Below are 18,418 nucleotides of genomic sequence, written 5' to 3'. Positions count from 1 at the left end.
TGGAGAAGGGAAGGCTCCATGGAGACCTAAGAGCCCCTTCCAGGGCCTGAAGGAGCTCCAGGAAAGCTGGAGAGGGACTGAGGACAAGGGATGGAGGGACAGGACACAGGGCAATGGCTTGCCACTGAAAGAGAGTAGGTTTAGATGGGATATTAGGAAGCACCTGTGTGAGTGCTGAGGCCTTGGCACAGGCTGCCCAGAGAAACTGTGGCTGTCCCATCCCTGCAAGTGTTCAAGGCCAGGATGGATGAGTCTTGGACCAGCCTGGTCTAGTGGAAGGTGTCCCTGACAGTACAACCCATGCCAGGAGATAAGAGTAACCCAGGCTCTTGTTAATAGATCAGTTTGGGGCACATTAGCATGAAACACTGGACAATCAATGTGGATTTTAAGAGATTTGGATTTCTCTGATGTTTGCTGATATCCACAAAGGATGAAAATCCACATTTTGAGTGAGGCCACATTGGACAAAGTTATCAGGACTCCTTACTTCATAGGAGGTAAGTGTCTGCCTGACCAGTTTAGAAAGTTCAGGGTAGTTTTGGAAACAGAATATAGACAATGACCAATTGACTATGAGGTTGCTGGCTATGCTGCCCTGGGAATGTTGGTTTGCACATCAATTTCATGAACAAAAGTTGAAAGTAGATCTCATTTTAGCATTAAAAGTCTTCTAAATTATGTTTCAAAGTGGCTTGAAGGATTGAACAAATTTAACTTGAAGTATGATCTTGCAAAGAAGACACAAGAATTAAAAGAAAAATCAAAGATTAAGTGGGAGTAGGAAGGAAGGTGTAATAAGTTTTTAAAAGATTAAGTGAGAGTAAGAAGGAAGATGTAGTAAGTTCTTATTGCTTGGCCAGAACATTTGAGATAATATCTATTTTATCCCTAAAGCAACAGTTATAAAGGATAATTGCATTCTGTTTCAGAGAAAAAAGTTATTTTCTCAGCTAAGGAAGTATGCGATGAAATTTCCTGGTGAGAACAAAGCATGATGTCTGATTGGACCACTTTAAAAGTGGCTGAAACACTTTGAAATACCTGAAGCAAGATTTTTAATTGAATAAATAAGTTTAAAATAAGAAAGGAAAAATGTAAACCTTAGTAGAATTCAGGATAATGATGAAAATGCAACACTCAACTTCTCATTATTTACATGGCATAAGCTCTACAATTTTTATTATGCAGGCATTATTCATCTACAGATTAATGAAGGACAAAGCAGTGACTACAAATAAAAGTGATAGAACGGCACATTTTGTGCAATTCTCTCACTTTACAGCACTAGAGGCATTTACTCTTCGCTTTCTGCCTTCTTGCTGATCTCCCTGCTCTTGGCTCGGAGCTTGTTGACCTGTGACTCTGCAATGTCAGCCCGCTCCTCGGCCTCCTCCAGCTCGTGCTGGATCTTGCGGAACTTGGACAGGTTCACATTGGACAGCTCCTCCTGGACATAGGAGGAAGCATAAAACAGGTGTTAAAACAATTACACTGTAAAGCTGCTAGGTGAAAATATGAAATAAAGAAAGCGAAACGAAGCAGAGACCTACTACCACAATGTTGAGCTGGGTTCAAACAGAGCTACACAGGGGAAAACACCAACACAGAATCCACTTTCAGCTGGATAAGGACTGACTGAACACAGTAATACTTACAGCCTCCTCAGCTTGTCTCTTGTAAGCTTTCACCTTAGTTTGCAGTTTATCCACCAGATCCTGCAGCCTGAGAACATTTTTCCTGTCTTCCTCAGACTAAAGGGAATGACAAGACAGAGAAACCCCTCTTTTAGCCTCCTCTACATGAAATAAAGAGTAACATTTCTATTTGATTTTGCTGCCCAGTAAGACAGACATGATAAGCTGTATATTGTTAAAATGACTGGAAAGGTAGTAATCTTTGGGTGCTTACATTATTCTCCTTTTTGTATGTGAGACTCAGGACAGAGAGAAATCTTTCAGGGCTACGTTTTGAGATTCAGGAATAAGAGTGTAACAACACGAAGAAGATTGCTGCCTTACCTGGTAGGTGAGTTCCTTCACCCTGCGCTCGTACTTGCGCACACCCTTCACGGCTTCAGCGCTGCGCTTCTGCTCAGCATCAACCTCCCCTTCCAGCTCCCGCACCTGCAAGGACAAGCCCAGCCCTGCAGCTGCCCTGCCAATGTCTCTCCAAGGAGGGACACGCTCCCTCAGGCACAGCCCCAGCCCTACACACCCTGGCCTCCAGCTTCTGGATTTGCTTCTTCCCTCCCTTCAGTGCCAGCTGCTCGGCCTCATCCAGACGGTGCTGCAGGTCCTTCACTGTCTGGTCCAGGTTCTTCTTCATCCTCTCCAGGTGGGCACTGGTGTCCTGCTCCTTCTTCAGCTCTTCTGCCATCATGGCCGCCTGATCAGAACAAAAGGTCAAAGCCATTTTGGGGCTGGAGATATTTTGGGCAGAGTACATTCACCATCAGCAATGCCAGGAGTGTCCAACTCACATCTGTGATGGCCTTCTTGGCCTTCTCCTCAGCATTGCGGGCTTCCTGGATGGTATCCTCCATTTCACTCTGGATTTGGGAAATGTCCGTTTCCAGCTTCTTCTTGGTGTTGATCAAACTGGTGTTCTGTTGAGCAGCATCAGAGGTTTGTTTTCGTAAGTTCATTATTTGAAATCAAGAACATTACAGGATTATCAATAAATGAAGACATAAATAAATGGAAAAGCAATACCAGAAATTTTCTAGTAAAATTTCTTTTCATTGGGGAAAAGACATTTTGGTTTCTTTCTTTCTCCATTTTTCACGAATTTGAAAATGTCTTAGAAACATACTCTGTGCCACATCTCATTCACCAAGGCTAGCACAGGAAAGTAATAAAAACAGAGTAAGGGAAAAGTCACCAGTGCACACATTTTTTTCAGCAAATATTTTTTTTAGTAACATGATGAATACTCCAGAAAAGAGGACCATCTTCCTCCAAGTTGATCAACCAGTGGTGACTGGAATAAAGCATGAAAATGTTCACCAAATGACCTCACCTGGCTATGGAGGAGCTGCACGCGCTCACTGGCGTCCATTAATTCCTGCTCAGCCATTTTCCTCGATCGCTCTGTCTGCTCCAGGGCTGCCCGGAGCTCCTCAACTTCAGCCTGCAGCAGGTTTGCTCTGCGCTCCACCATGGCCACCTGCTCCTTCAGGTCCTCCTGAGACCTGAGAGCATCATCCAGATGGATCTGGGTGTCCTATAGAGCCATTGAAAGAAATTATAAGCAGATTTAGAGCTCCTGTGGACTGAAAGTATTAACCAAGATATTTCTCTGTAGGTAATTTCTGTTGAACAGACCTTGAGCACTCCCTGAGTGTTCCTCAGGTTCTTCTGTGCCTCTGCAGCCTGGCGGTTGGCATGGCTCAGCTGGATTTCTATTTCGTTCAGGTCTCCCTCCATCTTCTTCTTCAGTCTCAGGGCTTCATTCCTGCTCCTGATCTCAGCATCCAGGGTGCTCTGCATGGACTCCACAACCCTCTGGTGGTTTCTCTTCATTTGTTCGATCTCCTCATCTTTCTCTGCTATCTTCCTATCAATCTCAGCTTTCACCTGGTTGAGCTCAAGCTGCAGGCGCAGGATCTTCCCCTCCTCATGTTCCAGGGAGGCCTGGTCAAGAAAAAATAAGAATACTTTTCATGTAACAAGTGTTGAACCTGAAGTTCTAAGTAAAAAGAGTGCTATGTTTAGATAATATCTCTACTTTTATAAGATCACTTCTCTACTTTTGTCTCAGAATGAGATAAGCAAGACAGAGATCCAAGACATGTAAGACAGCAAGAAATACTGCTGTGTACCTCAGCTTCCTCCAGAGCAGCCTGGATTTCAGATTTCTCCTGCTCAATCTGCTTCTTCACTTTCTCCAGCTCATGAATGGCCTTTCCTCCCTCCGCAATCTGCTCCGTGAGGTCGGAAATCTCCTCTGTGGGCACAAAGATCAATGGCATGGTCAGGCACAGAGCAGAGTGGGAAGGGCTCTGCCCCACCAAGGGGACAGGCATTTCTGCAGACCTGCAGGCACAGAGCCATGAACAATGGTGGGAATGGCTGATAGTGAGAAAGGCCAGGGAGGAGCAGAGGGCCAGGGACTTACGCTGCAAGTTCTTGTTCTCCCGCTTCATTGTTTCCAGGTGGTCCAAGGACTCCTCATAGGCATTCTTCATCTTGAACAGCTCCGTGCTCAGAGAGCGTGACTCCTTCTGTGAGGCCTCCAGCTCAGCCTGCGTTTCCTCATACTTCTGCTTCCATTCTGCCAGGATCTGAAGAGAAACGGGGGGTGAGTAGGGCTGTGGCCATCACAGGGCCCTGCTCTGGCCAGGAGTGCTGGTGCTGGAGGCCAAAAGACCTTGTCAAAGTTCTTCTGCTTCTTATCCAGAGCAGCACAGGCAGCATTGGATCTCTCCACGTCAATCATCAGGTCCTCCACTTCATTCTGCAGCCTCTGCTTTGTCTTCTCCAGAGAGGCACATTTGGCATTGACAGCCTCAACATGCTCCTCTGCATCCTGCAGGCGCTGGGCAAGCTTCTTCCTGGGATAGACAAGCACAGTTGCACGTTAGAGCTTGGAATGATGTCAGTTATTTACTGTCATGAGTTTTTCACTTTGGAGGTTTTGATCCAAATGCTTTCCACAATGTTTTTTATTGTCCATGCGTGCATGCAGCCAACAAGATCTATCACTTCTGTGTCTTTTCACTTATGGAGGATTAGGCCTGTCTTAGTACATCTAGTCCTAAAGCCTATGTTTTCCCTTCCAATCTCTCTCTTTTTCTCTTCCTCCCTCTCTCCCCTTTTTTTACAAAGACAATATACCCTGGCTTCCCTCCCATTCTTGTCTTAAGCCATTCTCAGAGATTCAAATTTCCCGTGACCATTTTCAGTCTTCTCCCATCATTTCCCATTCTGCTTCCCCACGTACTTGGCCTCCTCGAGCTCCTCCGTGCGCTGAATCGCGTCCGTCTCGTATTTGGTTCTCCACTGGGCCACTTCACTGTTGGCCTTGGACAGGGCTCTCTGCAGCTCCCCCTTGGCCTCCTGCTCCTCCTCATATTGTTCCCGGAGCAAGTCACAGTCGTGGCGAGCGGACTGCAGGGCGTGTGCCAGGGCGTTCTTGGCCTGTGGGAAGAACAGCAGTGTGAACAATTAATGGAAATATCCTGGAGATCTCCTGGCAGAAATGCACTGATTCTGCTATGAGTAATGGCAAGCTACTGAATGAAAATCGGAGGTCTGGGAATCTGCAAAACAATTAACATATAAACTGCAAGGAAGAAGGAACAAAACTAGTATGGCAAGGCTTGCTCTGTATTACTTATGTGGTTTTTTCCCTCCCTTTCATCTTGCTGATTCTGTAATTTCATTCATATCCAAAGCTCCTCCAAGAAAGAAGGAGTCCAATGGACAACTCAGAATTTGGAGAGCCTTCTTACCTTTATTTCTTCCTCTAGATGCCTCTTCAGTTCCTCAATCTGTTGGGTGAAAGCCTGTTTTCCTCTTGAGAGTTGAGAAATCAGAGCATCTTTCTCATCTACCTGGCGTGAAAATTCACCTGGGAGTGTTCAGATGAGTAAAAGAAATTTGTTATGACTTACGTAAAAATTTTAATTTTGATAAGAAATGCCCATATGTAAATATTTTGAGTCAAACAAACTTTTACTTCTTTCTTGGATTCCTAATCACAGATACCACCATTTCTTAGAGGCTAGAAATGACAGGTCATGCTAAATCCCACTAGCCTTACTCTATGTTTCCATTAAGCCTTGAGTTTACAGAATGAGTACCACACTGCCATCCAGAGGGATTATGGCCCATGGGAATCTCAGGAGGTTTAACAAGGCCAAGCAATCCCAGCAAGGCCTCATGTGATGAGTAGGGGGAACGATCATTCTCCGCTAACCCATTGGCAATGCTCTCCTAACGCAACTCAGGATTCACTCAGGGTTCTATTGGCCAGCTTCATCACAAACCACATTTTTGGCTCAGGTTCAACTTAGTGCATGTCCAGTCCTCCAAGACTCCAGCTGAGTTTTATTCTTTTTTTTTTTAAGAACTCATATAATATACAGTATTCTCTTAAAAACACGAATGTCTTACCAGATTCTGTTTGTAGCCGAGCTCTTTGAGCACTAATGTCATTAATTATGCGCTGCTGTTCCTCCTCCTTTGTCTTAATCTCACTGAGTTGATCTTCCAGGGAACGACACATCTTCTCCAGATTTGCCTGTTTTCATGAGGAACAGAAGGAAATATATTTAATGGTTCAACCCATAATTTGTGAGAATATGAAGTCTTATAAATGAAGAAAGAATGATTCAGAAGCCCAAATTTGTCAGTTAATTGATATATACTTCTATGAAGTTTGTGTCCCCAGTTCCAACACCTGTATATTCCATGCCCATTGGAGGGCAGATGAAATGGTATGATCAAATGATTTAAATAATACTGAAATGTTTAAACACACATTGAAGTTGCAAAGTGCAATAGTTTATTCTAAAATACGGCCAGCTAAAATTTCTATGTTAAAATATAAATATCTGATTTTGTTCGGATTAATGAGAAGAAATATTTATGTACCTTGGCTTTGGAGACAGACTCCATGTTGCTGGCCAAGTCATCAATCTCCATCTTCAGCTCACTCTTCTCCTTCTCCAGCTTCTGCTTCACGCGTTGCAGGTTGTCGATCTGCTCGCCCAGCTCAGCTGTGCTGTCCGCGTGCTTCTTGCGCAGGGCGGCAGCCGTGGCTTCGTGCTGCAGCGTGGCCTCTTCCAGGTCACGGCGCATCTTCTGGAACTCTGCCTCACGCTTCTTGTTCATCTCCACCTGAGCTGCTGTGGCCCCTCCTGCTTCTTCCAGGCGCTCGCTGATCTCCTCCAGCTCCCTGGACAGGTCAGCGCGATGCTTCTCTGCTTTAGCGCGAGAGGTTCGCTCTGCCTCAATCTCCTCCTCCAGCTCCTCAATGCGGGCCTGCAGAACAGCAGGGACCCTTCACAGCCGTGCCCTCCTCCTGCCTGAGCTGAGCCTGAGCAAGGCAGGGCAAAAGGAACAAAGACTTGCCTGCAGCTCCTTGATCTTCTTCTGAAGTTGCATGCCCAGGGCTTGTTCATCCTCGATCTTGCCCTGGATCTGGCTGATTTCAAAGTCTTTCCTTTGGGACAAGTGAACCATGTTAGAGCACAAAGAAACAAGACAAGTGCTGCAGCCCAGCACTCAGGTGCCCCAGAGCCACACTTACTTCTTCAGTTTCTCATCCAGCTGCTGCTTATCATTCTCCAAATCCATGATGCTGTCCTGGGCCATCTTCAGGTCTCCTTCCAGTTTCCTCTTTGCTCTCTCCAGGTCCATGCGCAGTTTCTTCTCTTGCTCCAGGGACCCTTCCAGCTAAACACAACAAGACCATCAGGGCTCTGCCAGCCAGCTTGGACTCCATACCTGTCCTCTTCCTGTTCTATATCTGTGTGCTTACATCATCCACTTGCTGTTCCAGCTTGGTCTTGGCTTTGGTCAGAGTATTGACTTTGTCTTCCTCTGCCTGCAGGTCATCCAGGGTCTGCTGATGAGCCTCTTGGAGGGCTTTCTTCTCCTTTGTCAGCTTGGCAATGGTCTCGTCCAGAGCTGCCATCTCCTCAGTCAGGTTTTTCACCTTTGAGAAGAAGGGATCAAGCACAGACAGAAAATGGTGCTTAACATTTTCTAACAAGACAAGTCTTTTCCAGAGTGCGAGTGACAGGTTCTACCTCATACCTTGTTTTCAGTGGCATGTTTTTCCTTCTCCACCTTGGCCAGTGTTAGCTCAAGGTCATCAATATCTTTCTTCAGCTCTGAACATTCATCTTCCAGTTTCCTCTTCTTGGCTGTCAGCTCAGCATTCATCTCTTCTTCTTCTTCTGCTCTCTCTGTCAGCTCCTTTATTTTGGCTTCCAGCTGGATTTTGGTTTTGATGAGCTGGTCACACCTTTCCTCTGCATCGGCCAAACCATCAGCTTCCTACATGATTCATTTAAACAAAACAGGTTTTCAACCTGGGGCTGATGGCTTGGTTGTACTTTTAGGCTGTAGACATCTAAATGCCATCAGATTAATCCAGCTACTTGCTTGAAATTACAGTTTTAAGGACATTCTTGTTGCTACATTCTTATTTTCAGGGAAGAAGGGAAGCAGTGAACTTTCATCACCATTTTTCCTGAAGAGACAGGGACCATAAATGCCCGATAAATACCTGACACTCTCAGCTCTTCCTACTCCATCTGAATTCACTTGGGATTCTCCAAACAAAATGTGTTAATTGGACCTCCAGACAACCTTAACTGGTCAGTTGATAACATATCAAAATTGTATAGTATATAAAGCTCTATAAAGATTAAGGTAGCAATTCTATGTGGTTTTTCTTCCCATTTTATAAATATGTGTATGTTTTTAAAATAATTGCTATTTTGGGATAATATATCTTTACTGAGACATTTGGGATGATTTTATATAGAACATCACAAGTCAAAAAACTTTAGCAATACTCACAGCCTGCACTTGGAGCTGCAGGTCATTTTTCTCCTGCACCAGGGCCACCATTTTCTCTTCCAGTTCCTTCCGCTTTGCCTCAGACTTTGCAAGCTCCTCCTTGGTTTTCTCAAACTCTTCCTTCATATTGGCCATCTCCTTCTCAGACTCTGCACTCTTTAGCAAGGGCTTGATCTTGAAGAACAGCTTCATCCATGGCCAGTGTTTGACATTCATGAATGAGCGAACGTTGTACTGGATGCAGAAGATGGACTCCCTGAAAAGTAGTAACAAAATATATTTTGGTAAATATTTTAAAGTCTATAAAACATATTTAACAGTATATATTAGTATGTATATCAGGAAGTTTGATACTTTTTAGTTATATATAGATATATATATATATAAATATGAATATACATACATATAAATATATATATATATAATCTGTGTATAGTATATGTGTATCATATATAGTTCTGTATATCTCTATGTGTAAAATATTTATCATGTATTATTCCATATACATTTTTAATAATATTTAGATCACATTTTATATACTATATATATAGATTTCCACTGAAAATCTCCTCGTTTTATGTAGACTATCAACCAGTATGGATGGTTTTGGAGTCCAGGTGTTTGGCTCATTTTTATGGCCAATGAAAAGGAACACTTCTGTAAGTTGTCTTAGTCACTTTTATGAAATTTATCAAAGGGAAGAGGATGCTTCTCTTATGATAGAAATATGTCTTTCTCTCATTTTATTTAGCAGTGTCCTACAATATTTAGCTTAGACTCGATATTGATTTGTTCGACATACATATAATAGAGCCATTTAAAAACTTCAGCAACAAAGTATTAAAAAAAATTGTTTCCCTAAGTTGGGATTTTATTCTACTTCCTCTGTTTTCAGGATATACTTTCATATTGACAAACTGAATTAATGAGAAATAAATGAGATTATTTGTGAAGCAGCTTATTTTCAGTTTTGTTCATGCCATTAGTATCTGATAAGGATTGGCCCAGCAATCCAAGTCAATATCTACCTCCTCTCCATCATTTTCTTGAACTCCACCCTCATCAGGTAACCCCTGCACATGGCCTGGGTGCGGGTGATGAGCTCTGCCAGTTTCTCATCTCTCATCTCCTCCAGGAGCCCCAGCAGCCCAGCTTTGAAGAACACCTTGAGAGAGACAATATTGCAGCACATCACTGTCAGGTAGAGAGAGCAAAGCCCAGGCAGGCAGTGAATGGGGGGGTTGTACCTTGGTGTGTCCAAATTTATACTGGGTGTGATCCACATCGATTGACCCAAGGAGCTTCTCAGAAGCCTTCTTGCTATCGATGAACTGTCCCTCAGGGATGGCACTGGCATTAAGCACCTTGTATCTGTGGAATCAGAGGACGATAAGGAATAAATAATAGCCCTTTGAAAATGTCTGTTTTTTTTTTTCTCAATAGCTATAGAAACAACCTGGATGACTCACTTGGGCAAATGACTTTTGTATACCTAAAGATAGCTTCCACAGTACTTAAAACATTTAGGAAAATCAAATGATTTAGCATTTTTTGATATGGTGGAGGGTGATAAAACATAATCTGACCTCTGTTTGAAGTCAGCATAGAGGATTCTGCTGGGAAACCCTTTCCTGCAGATCCTGATCCCTTCCAGCACGCCGTTACAGCGCAGCTGGTGCAGCACCAGCTCGTGCTCCATGGCACCTAATAAATCACAGAATTAAATTGTATATCATTTTACTGCACAGAGAAGATCAGATATATCACACCTCTGAACTTTAACAACTTACCAGGTGTTTTTGTTTCATTAGGAATAAGACAGCGCACAAAATGGGGATGTGTGCTTCTCAAATTGCTCATCAGCTTGTTTAAATTTTCCTTAGGAGCAAGAACAAAGTGTCGGGTTTAGAAGTGTCACTTACACAATCTCAATACTAGGTGGAAATAAAAACACTGCAATAAAAGCGTGATCAATATTTTTTTTTACAGAACTTTTGGGCAGTTCTGAAAGAATACTTCCCAAGATTCAGTAAGAATTCCTCTTTACCAGAAGCAAGTGATTTTATCGTTTCTGAACACAAAGATATATTAGATAAATCTAAAGCATTTCTGAATTTTTTGATTTTCTTTTCATGAAAAGAATACAGTAACTTTAGAATGATTATTCTACAGTACCCGGAAGAGAGCTGAGACAGTCTGGAAGGAAGAACCCTTCTTCTTGGCGCCCTTCTTGCCACCACCACCACTGCTCTCTAAAAAGTAAAAAATTTTTTATAAAGAAATGAACAACAAAAGCACACAGAATCTGAAAAACCTTGTATGTTCATCTTTAAAACTCTAGCAAAAATAATAATATGATCAAAATTTGCAAACTCAGACTGTGGTTAAAGTTACAAAAGGATACTTGAATTTTTCAGATGACTGTGGAAGGAAATCTAATAACTTCCAACTGAAATTTCGAAAATGCAGGTGGGAAACAAAACATAATATTTTACATAGAAAGATATTTGAGGCACTAAACTAATAGCTAGTAATTACACCAAATGCAGTGTTTATATAGACTTACATCTAAGGGTATGCATAAACTTAACAGCATGTTGACACATTTGATTGTATTCACTGAATTATTTGAGAATGGCCCGTATTGCAAAAATCTGACTTCTCAGCTAGACTGGGTTAATGTGCTAGTACAGCTGTCTCATTCTAAAACCTACAGATCTATTAAGGTCTCTAGGGAGGAGTAATATCCTTTATTAGACTAGATTATGAGGTTTTGGGTTTTCAATTTTAGAAATGTAAATATCATTGCGAAATATTGTTACAACATTTTAATTTCGTTTTCTGTAAATTACAGTAGAACTGATTTCAAAGAAATCACCTGCTTCTGCCCCACCAGCAGATGCAAAGAGCAAGGCCAGGGTCTTCAGGGATGACTTCTGATACAACCCCACAACAGTTTCATTCAGAGGGTCCTTGTTCTTCTCCAGCCACCCAGTGATGTTGTAGTCCACTGTGCCAGCATAGTGCACCAGGGAGAAGTGGGCCTCAGCCTTGCCTTTGCCTGGCTTGGGCTTCTGGAAGTTGTTGGACTTGCCCAGGTGCTGGTCATAGAGCTTGTTCTTGAAAGAGGTGTCAGTTGCCTTGGGGAACATGCACTCCTCTTCCAGGATGGAGAAGATGCCCATGGGCTAGGAGGAATAGCAACATGTGACGAAAATGTGGAAGGAAGAAACAGAGGCAATGTATGTAAGAAAGAGGAATGGAAGATAAAAGTTATACTGAAAAATCCTCCTCAGTATGTGTAATCTTATGTTTCTCAGAAAGGGCATTTTGTTAGTGGATATGCCATCAGTTATACAAAAACAAGCTCCCTTATAAGATTCAGGGTTGGGATGTAATAAAGATCTAGCATGTAGAAAATAATTTTGTATTTGTTTGGTGAAAGTGGAAAGCAAAATGAATGAAAGTAGTAGCATTCAGATATAAGGAAGAGTTTAAACTTCCTATATGCTCTTTCTTTAAAACGAGACAGAAAATTTCTCAAGAAACATTAAAATAGAGATTTTATAACTGAAAAACTATTAAGTATGTGGGGGTCAATAACCTTCTCAATGAGCTCAATGCAGGCAGCCAGGTCCATGCCAAAGTCAATGAACTCCCATTCAATGCCCTCCTTCTTGTACTCCTCCTGCTCCAGCACGAACATGTGGTGGTTGAAGAACTGTTGCAGTTTCTCATTGGTGAAGTTGATGCACAGCTGCTCCAGGCTGTTGAACTGCAGAAGGCAAAGATTTACTTTCTTGTGAATTTCAGTTCCAATTTCAGTTCACTTCTGTCTTCCAATAGGCTTTATTCTTATCCCACTAAGGTCTCCATGACTGGAATCTTGCATTTCTAGTGCTGGAACTGGACAGGCGACCGGCATATTCCATTCTCTAATAGATCTAACCTCTTGGGCCTTGGCACTGTCTCAACATATTTCTGAGCTCTGAATAGATCTGCAGAGCTTAGTCCAAGTCCAGCTTTTAATTTGAATTTCTCTACATTACCTCTCTATTCCCAAGTATTCAGAGGGAATCTGGCTTCAGTATTAACAAAATCTTCCTTTAAAAAGGCATATTTTAACTTCCTCAAAGCCTCTCTCTTATTATTTATCAATTGTTCAGCAGTTTTCAATGTAATTTTCATGTCTGTATGCAACAACAAACATCTACAAATAAATACAGCCCTGTGGGATACTACATGCAATGAGAACCAGAAGGGTACTGTTCCTCGAGGAAAAGCAGGATTATCCAATAAATAGAAATAACCCATAACTGAAATAAAGCAAACCCCAACCCCCCAAATTATTCCAATTTCCTAATGCCTCTTCCAGGAACGCTTTATGGAAATTGTCCTCTTACATCAAAGATCTCAAAGCCAGCAATGTCCAGGACACCAATGAAGTACTGCCTGGGCTGCTTCGTGTCCAGCTGTTGGTTGATACGAACAACCATCCACAGGAACATCTTCTCAAACACAGATTTAGCCAGGGCACCCACTGAGTTGTATACCTAAGGAAAGATTAAAGGAAAGCCACCATATGCAGCAGAAGAGGAGTTCAAAATTTTTAATTCAAGTAATTTTTTTTTTCTATTTTCACTTGTCTCTTACCTGCTGCACAGTTTGGCCCTTGGTCACGTATTCGTTCCCCACCTTGACTCGGGGGTAGCAGAGAGCCTTGAGCAGGTCTGCTGAGTTCAGACCCATCAGGTAGGCAGCCTTGTCAGCAACTAAGAAAACAAGCATAGAGCAGGATCAGATATTAGCTCTCCAGTGAAAGGGTCTTACAGTAATTCAGATTTCTACAGGAGCCTCATATACGTTACCATGTCCTTTAAAATATTTTCGTTTTTCTTGACTTGCTAATTTTTTCTGATTTAATCTATATGATTAATAAAGGTAAATATTATTTCAATACTTCTACAGGGAACATGCAGGAGACTAGACAGACAAAAGGACCAAGGGCCGTGAAAATGGCAGATCAAACAGTCGCAATTTCTGAATAAACAGAATAGGAAAGTGGCTGATATTCAAGTACACTGCACTGAAAATTGTAGCCAGTGAAACTCTCCTGTCATTGGAGAGACAGAGGTGGATTAGTGAGGTATAATGTCAAAAGTATGAATAGGATATCCTGTACAACTTCCATAGTGGAATTATATTGTCCCTAAGGATAAATATCAAACACATTAAGTCTTTTCCAGCTCCCATTTTATCTGCAGCTAGGTTAACAAACACAAGCACCACAGCACAGCATATACTCTGTCATCACTTTCCAATTTGCTGCCTGTCTTGTCCCACAGTGAAGCTGATAGCAAACACCAATACTATTTACAGAGTTCTTCAATGTGAGAAGGCCAAAACTCATTATGTAAGATTTATACACAGATGCTAATTTTGAGCTGCTTTTATGTGTTATTTCCAACAAGACATTTAAGGCACATACATAACTAGAAAAATGAAACAAGAAGAAAATTTCAGTTTTGTAGATATATATGTATGTATATGGACACTGTGATTGTATATAGGCTACTCTGCTGTAATTATATAATTATTCATTAGTACTTGGGAGCTGTTCCAGGTTCTGCGCCAAGTCTGGGAAGCTTCCATTCAAGGCTGCAGCAAAGTTTGCTTTACTGTTGCCTGACTCCTACTCTGACAGAAGGCAGAAGCATGCTTTAGGAGTTACTAGATAAAATTTTTGCTTTGTTCAAAATATTCTACAGGTTCCACTGTGTCATGTTCCTCCAGCAAAGTCCTCTAGCTATTCTACAATACTGGCACTGGGGAAATGCACAGGCTGAGTCAATCATTCTGACCCTTACATGCTGCCTTCAACTCAGTGAGTGTTCACTATCTCCTGTGCTCTGGGATGGGTTGTGCTGGTACCTTCGGTGCCATCAGGCTCTGCCTGCTCCTCTCGTTGCTTCTGCTTGAACTTCAGGTTCCCATAGTGCATGACAGCCCCTGTCAGCTTGTAGATGGCCGTTTTCTCATCAGCACTGAAGCCCAGGATGTCTATGGCACTCTGACAAAAGAGTTATTAAGGTGAGTACCCCAGCTGTTAAAGGACAGAGAAATGAAACTTCACATGAGAAAACTTCTGCTACTCACATCAGTGGCCATCAGCTCTTCCTGGTCGTTAATGCTGGGAACTGTGATCTCACCTTGACTCACGTACAAGTAGTCATAGGGGTTGGTGGTGATCAGTAACATCTCTGAAAAGAAGAACAAAACCGAGCCATGTCAAATGTAATTGTCACAGAAAAGAATTCAAAGTTGTTCCATGACATTTGCATGGAGGAGTTAGTGATCTTTCCTACCAATCAGCTCTGGCTTCCTGTTGGACATGATCTGATAAAAGATGTGGTAGCTCCTTTCCGCCTTGAGCTGGAAAGTGACTCTGGACTTCTCCAGCAGATCTGGCAAGGAAGGTAGGACACAGTCAAGCACAAGAAGTGGGGAAGGCTGGAGGGAAGGGGGATCAGGCCAGAAAGGTGTCTTACATGTTTCAATATCAGCAGAAGCCAGTTTGCCTGTGGCACCAAAATGGATTCTGATGAATTTACCCTGAAAGCAGCAGGAAAGTCAAATGAGATTTATTTTACCAATCTGGACAGCAAGAATATTCCAATTGGTGTTGACAGTTGTACCAATTAATAACTCACAAAGCGTGAGGAGTTGTCGTTCCTCACAGTCTTGGCATTTCCAAAGGCCTCCAGCAGTGGGTTGGCACTGATGATTTGATCCTCAAGCGTCCCCTAGAATAGAAGTCTTCTCATCATGATCTAGTTCATCAAGAAATTGGATAGTTGCAGGCTTCCAGCCCTGGGACCTCACCTGCATTTTGCCTGAGGGCTGCTCCTCCTTTTTCTTGTCTCCACTGGCTGCAATTGTTGCAAAGTACTGGATGACACGCTTGGTGTTCACAGTCTTCCCGGCCCCGGATTCTCCGCTGCCAAAGCCAAGAGAGAAGCAGAGGGTGCGTGGTCAGGCAGGAGGGGCCCTGGCACAGGGCAGCCCCGCAGGGACCCACGCAGGGGGGTACCTACGTGATCAGGATGGACTGGTTCTCACGATCTGTGAACAAGGAGAAACACAGTACATAAAACTCAGTGAACAACAGAGGAAGAATGAAACATAGTCAGGTAAGTCTAATGTTTTGCCTGATGTCAAAGCACACCAGGCTTTCCCTTCCAAAGCACATCACTGAGTACAGAGGAGCCTTTAATTTAAAACACTAGAAACAATGCTATGACGATAGTAAACTCCAATAGATGTGTGTGTCAGATCCAAGAAAGTTTTGAAAAATTCTCTTTACTTTGCTGAGACAGGGGATCCCTTCAGATAATTTAGTGGCCCAGGGCCCCTGAGGCAGACAGAGCCACTCACCAGTCAGCATGAACTGATAGGCGTTGTCAGAGATGGAGAAGATGTGTGGAGGGGCCTCCTGGCGCTTCTTGCCTCGGTAGGCCAACACCACCTCGGGGTTGTACACCGGCAGCCACTTGTAGGGGTTGACAGTGACGCAGAAGAGACCCGAGTAGGTCTGCAAGGAAGGGACACAGCACGTTGCCTTGCCCTGAGCCTGGCCCAGCAGCTCCTGAGGCTGCCCAGAGGAAGCTGCTGCTGCCACTTACGTAGATCATCCAGGCTGCGTAACGCTCTTTGAGGTTGTACAGCACAGCAGGTTCGTGCAGGTGGGTCATCATGGCCATGTCCTCGATTTTGTCATACTTGGGAGGGTTCATGGAGAAGATTTGATCTTCTTTCACAGTCAGGGTCTTTCAAGGAAACAAAAGATCCACATGTGTCTCTGAAAAGCTCAGTGTTCAGATAATATTTACCTTCGGCCTTGTTTTTGACTCACCTCTCCCCCTTCAGTCTTGACAGTGATTTTTCCTGGTTCTCTACTCTGGATTGTGCTCTTCACATAGGATTCCTTTGCATGTACCACAAAGACAGATGACTTGGCATCGAAAGGTTTGTTCTGGGCCTCAATTCTCTCCTTCTCTGACTTTCGGAGGTAAGGAGCCGCCTCCCCAAAGATGGCCATCTCCGCGTCCGTAGACATGGCTGCTGCTTACAACACGTAATGCAGCAAGTGTCTGTGAGGATAGAGAATGTATTAAAATAGTGTCTGATGGAACAAACACTCCTATAGCACATTTGTTTGCTATTCTTTAGATGTCAACTAAATTGCCTTCTCTTTTTCTGCTAATTCAGAGTTCTCTTCTACAATTTTTTTTCTATTACTATTATTTTTCTCTGGTCAGATTGTTATTCCTACTGGACATTTACAGAAGAGTGCTTTCTGTGTTTTTGTATTTGGTGTCCCAGCAGAGGAGAGACATGGAGCTCTTGGAGTGAATCCAGAGGAGGCCATGGAGATGCTCCAAGGGGTAAAGCCCCTCTGCTCTGGAAATAGGGTGGGTGAACTGGGGTAGTTCAGTCTGGAGAAGACTCCAAGGAGACCTTCCAGCAACCTTTCATTACCTAAAGGAGTTCCAAGAGACTTGAAGGAGAACTTTAGACAAGGGCTTGGAGCAACAGAACAAAGCGGAATGGCTCACAACTGAAATTGGATGAGTTTAGATTAGATATTAGGATGAATAATCTTTACAACAACAAAAAGAAATTACTTTGTCTTCTTGGTCAAAGGCAAACTTCATCACACAAATTTTTGTTGTCAATTCAAGTGAATGGGTGCAACTTCCTGGCTGGTTTTGTCTCTAACATGCTTTTCCACTTGATTAATATTTTATAACTCAAATGAGACCATTCCACAAAATAATCACAGAAGGTTGAAAAATTGTGCCAGATTTCCACCAGCAATTTTAACACTGCTTATATTATCTCACATTTTCTTACAAGATTCCTAACAGGAATAACAGGAATAATGCCAACTATTCCTAGGAGGAATAAGATTGCTATAATATATATCTTAGTATATACGGTGTCCGTATATATATAATGCTATTATATATTACAATATATTAGTTTATATTTGAACACAATACCTATATTGTACATTGTGTTATTTCATAGACACTGGATTATTTTCTCACAATATATCCTTATGATACTATCAAAAACTATAATGTTTATTTTAGGTAAATATACATTTATATATATATATGTAATATGTTAGTAGTTTGACTTTTTAAAGTACTAAACTATTTTCTTTTGCTTGTTTTGTTTGACATTTCCTGCTTTTTCTTGTTTTGTTTGACATTTCCTGAAATTTATGCTATGCTAATTGTCCTTCACTGATTCAAAGCATGCTGGTTATATTCCTCTCAGGATTGCTTGTTGACATTTTATAATTTTGAGGGATATGTTCTAGTCACAATATTTGACAAAATTAACATAAATTACCATAGAAAGTAAACACAAAGAATTTCTTTTCCTCAGTGCAAATATTTAAAACTGAATTTAGATGCTGTTCCATATCTCTTATTCCAGTAATCCAAATAGGTATCATCATTTATTCAGTTCTTTATGATTACAAATATTTGCTTATATAATTTTGTCACAATTATGCAATATTTTCAGAGGCAGAAACAAGCCTATAAGGAAGCTCAGACTGAAATTCTTGCTTTTAGCACTTGGATGTTTTGATACACAAAATTCTAACCACATTCCTCAAGCTTCCATGTGAAAAAGAACATATTAACATTATTCAAATACATATTTCTTTTCCTGTTGCTTCACAGTCAGTGCCAGTGACCCTTGATATTTGAGATAAATGCAAAAAAACACCCCAAATAATTGGAAAGTACTTTCTGATGGGGTTTTTTTTGTTAGTATTTTTCCCCTCAGGACAGTTTCTCCAGGAT

At 42.1% G+C, this 18,418-nt stretch overlaps 1 protein-coding gene across 1 annotated transcript; it reads right to left on the bottom strand.

The window, feature by feature from the left end:
* Positions 1-1,151: 1,151 nt before the first annotated feature.
* On the bottom strand, positions 1,152-16,653 carry LOC132081806 (myosin-1B). Its single transcript, XM_059485727.1, has 38 exons — positions 16,450-16,653; positions 16,220-16,363; positions 15,972-16,128; positions 15,632-15,659; positions 15,420-15,534; positions 15,248-15,340; positions 15,086-15,149; positions 14,903-15,001; positions 14,694-14,797; positions 14,469-14,607; positions 13,191-13,309; positions 12,941-13,090; positions 12,142-12,312; positions 11,416-11,725; positions 10,713-10,789; positions 10,328-10,415; positions 10,124-10,241; positions 9,785-9,908; positions 9,566-9,702; positions 8,538-8,793; positions 7,767-8,009; positions 7,489-7,665; positions 7,258-7,403; positions 7,080-7,170; positions 6,600-6,989; positions 6,120-6,246; positions 5,456-5,574; positions 4,945-5,141; positions 4,372-4,555; positions 4,120-4,285; positions 3,824-3,948; positions 3,327-3,635; positions 3,022-3,225; positions 2,483-2,608; positions 2,218-2,388; positions 2,022-2,126; positions 1,659-1,754; positions 1,152-1,450 (listed from the first exon to the last, which is right to left on the bottom strand). Exons 1-38 carry the CDS (start codon positions 16,651-16,653, stop codon positions 1,298-1,300), a joined length of 5,826 nt encoding a protein of 1,941 aa, XP_059341710.1. The 3' UTR covers positions 1,152-1,297.
* Between the last annotated feature and the right edge of the window lie 1,765 nt (positions 16,654-18,418).

This window comes from Ammospiza nelsoni, chromosome 19 (assembly GCF_027579445.1).
Source record: "Ammospiza nelsoni isolate bAmmNel1 chromosome 19, bAmmNel1.pri, whole genome shotgun sequence".
Classification (NCBI taxonomy): domain Eukaryota; kingdom Metazoa; phylum Chordata; class Aves; order Passeriformes; family Passerellidae; genus Ammospiza; species Ammospiza nelsoni.
The sequence above is the reverse complement of the archived record's forward strand: the minus strand, read 5'-3'. Positions and strand labels throughout refer to the sequence as shown.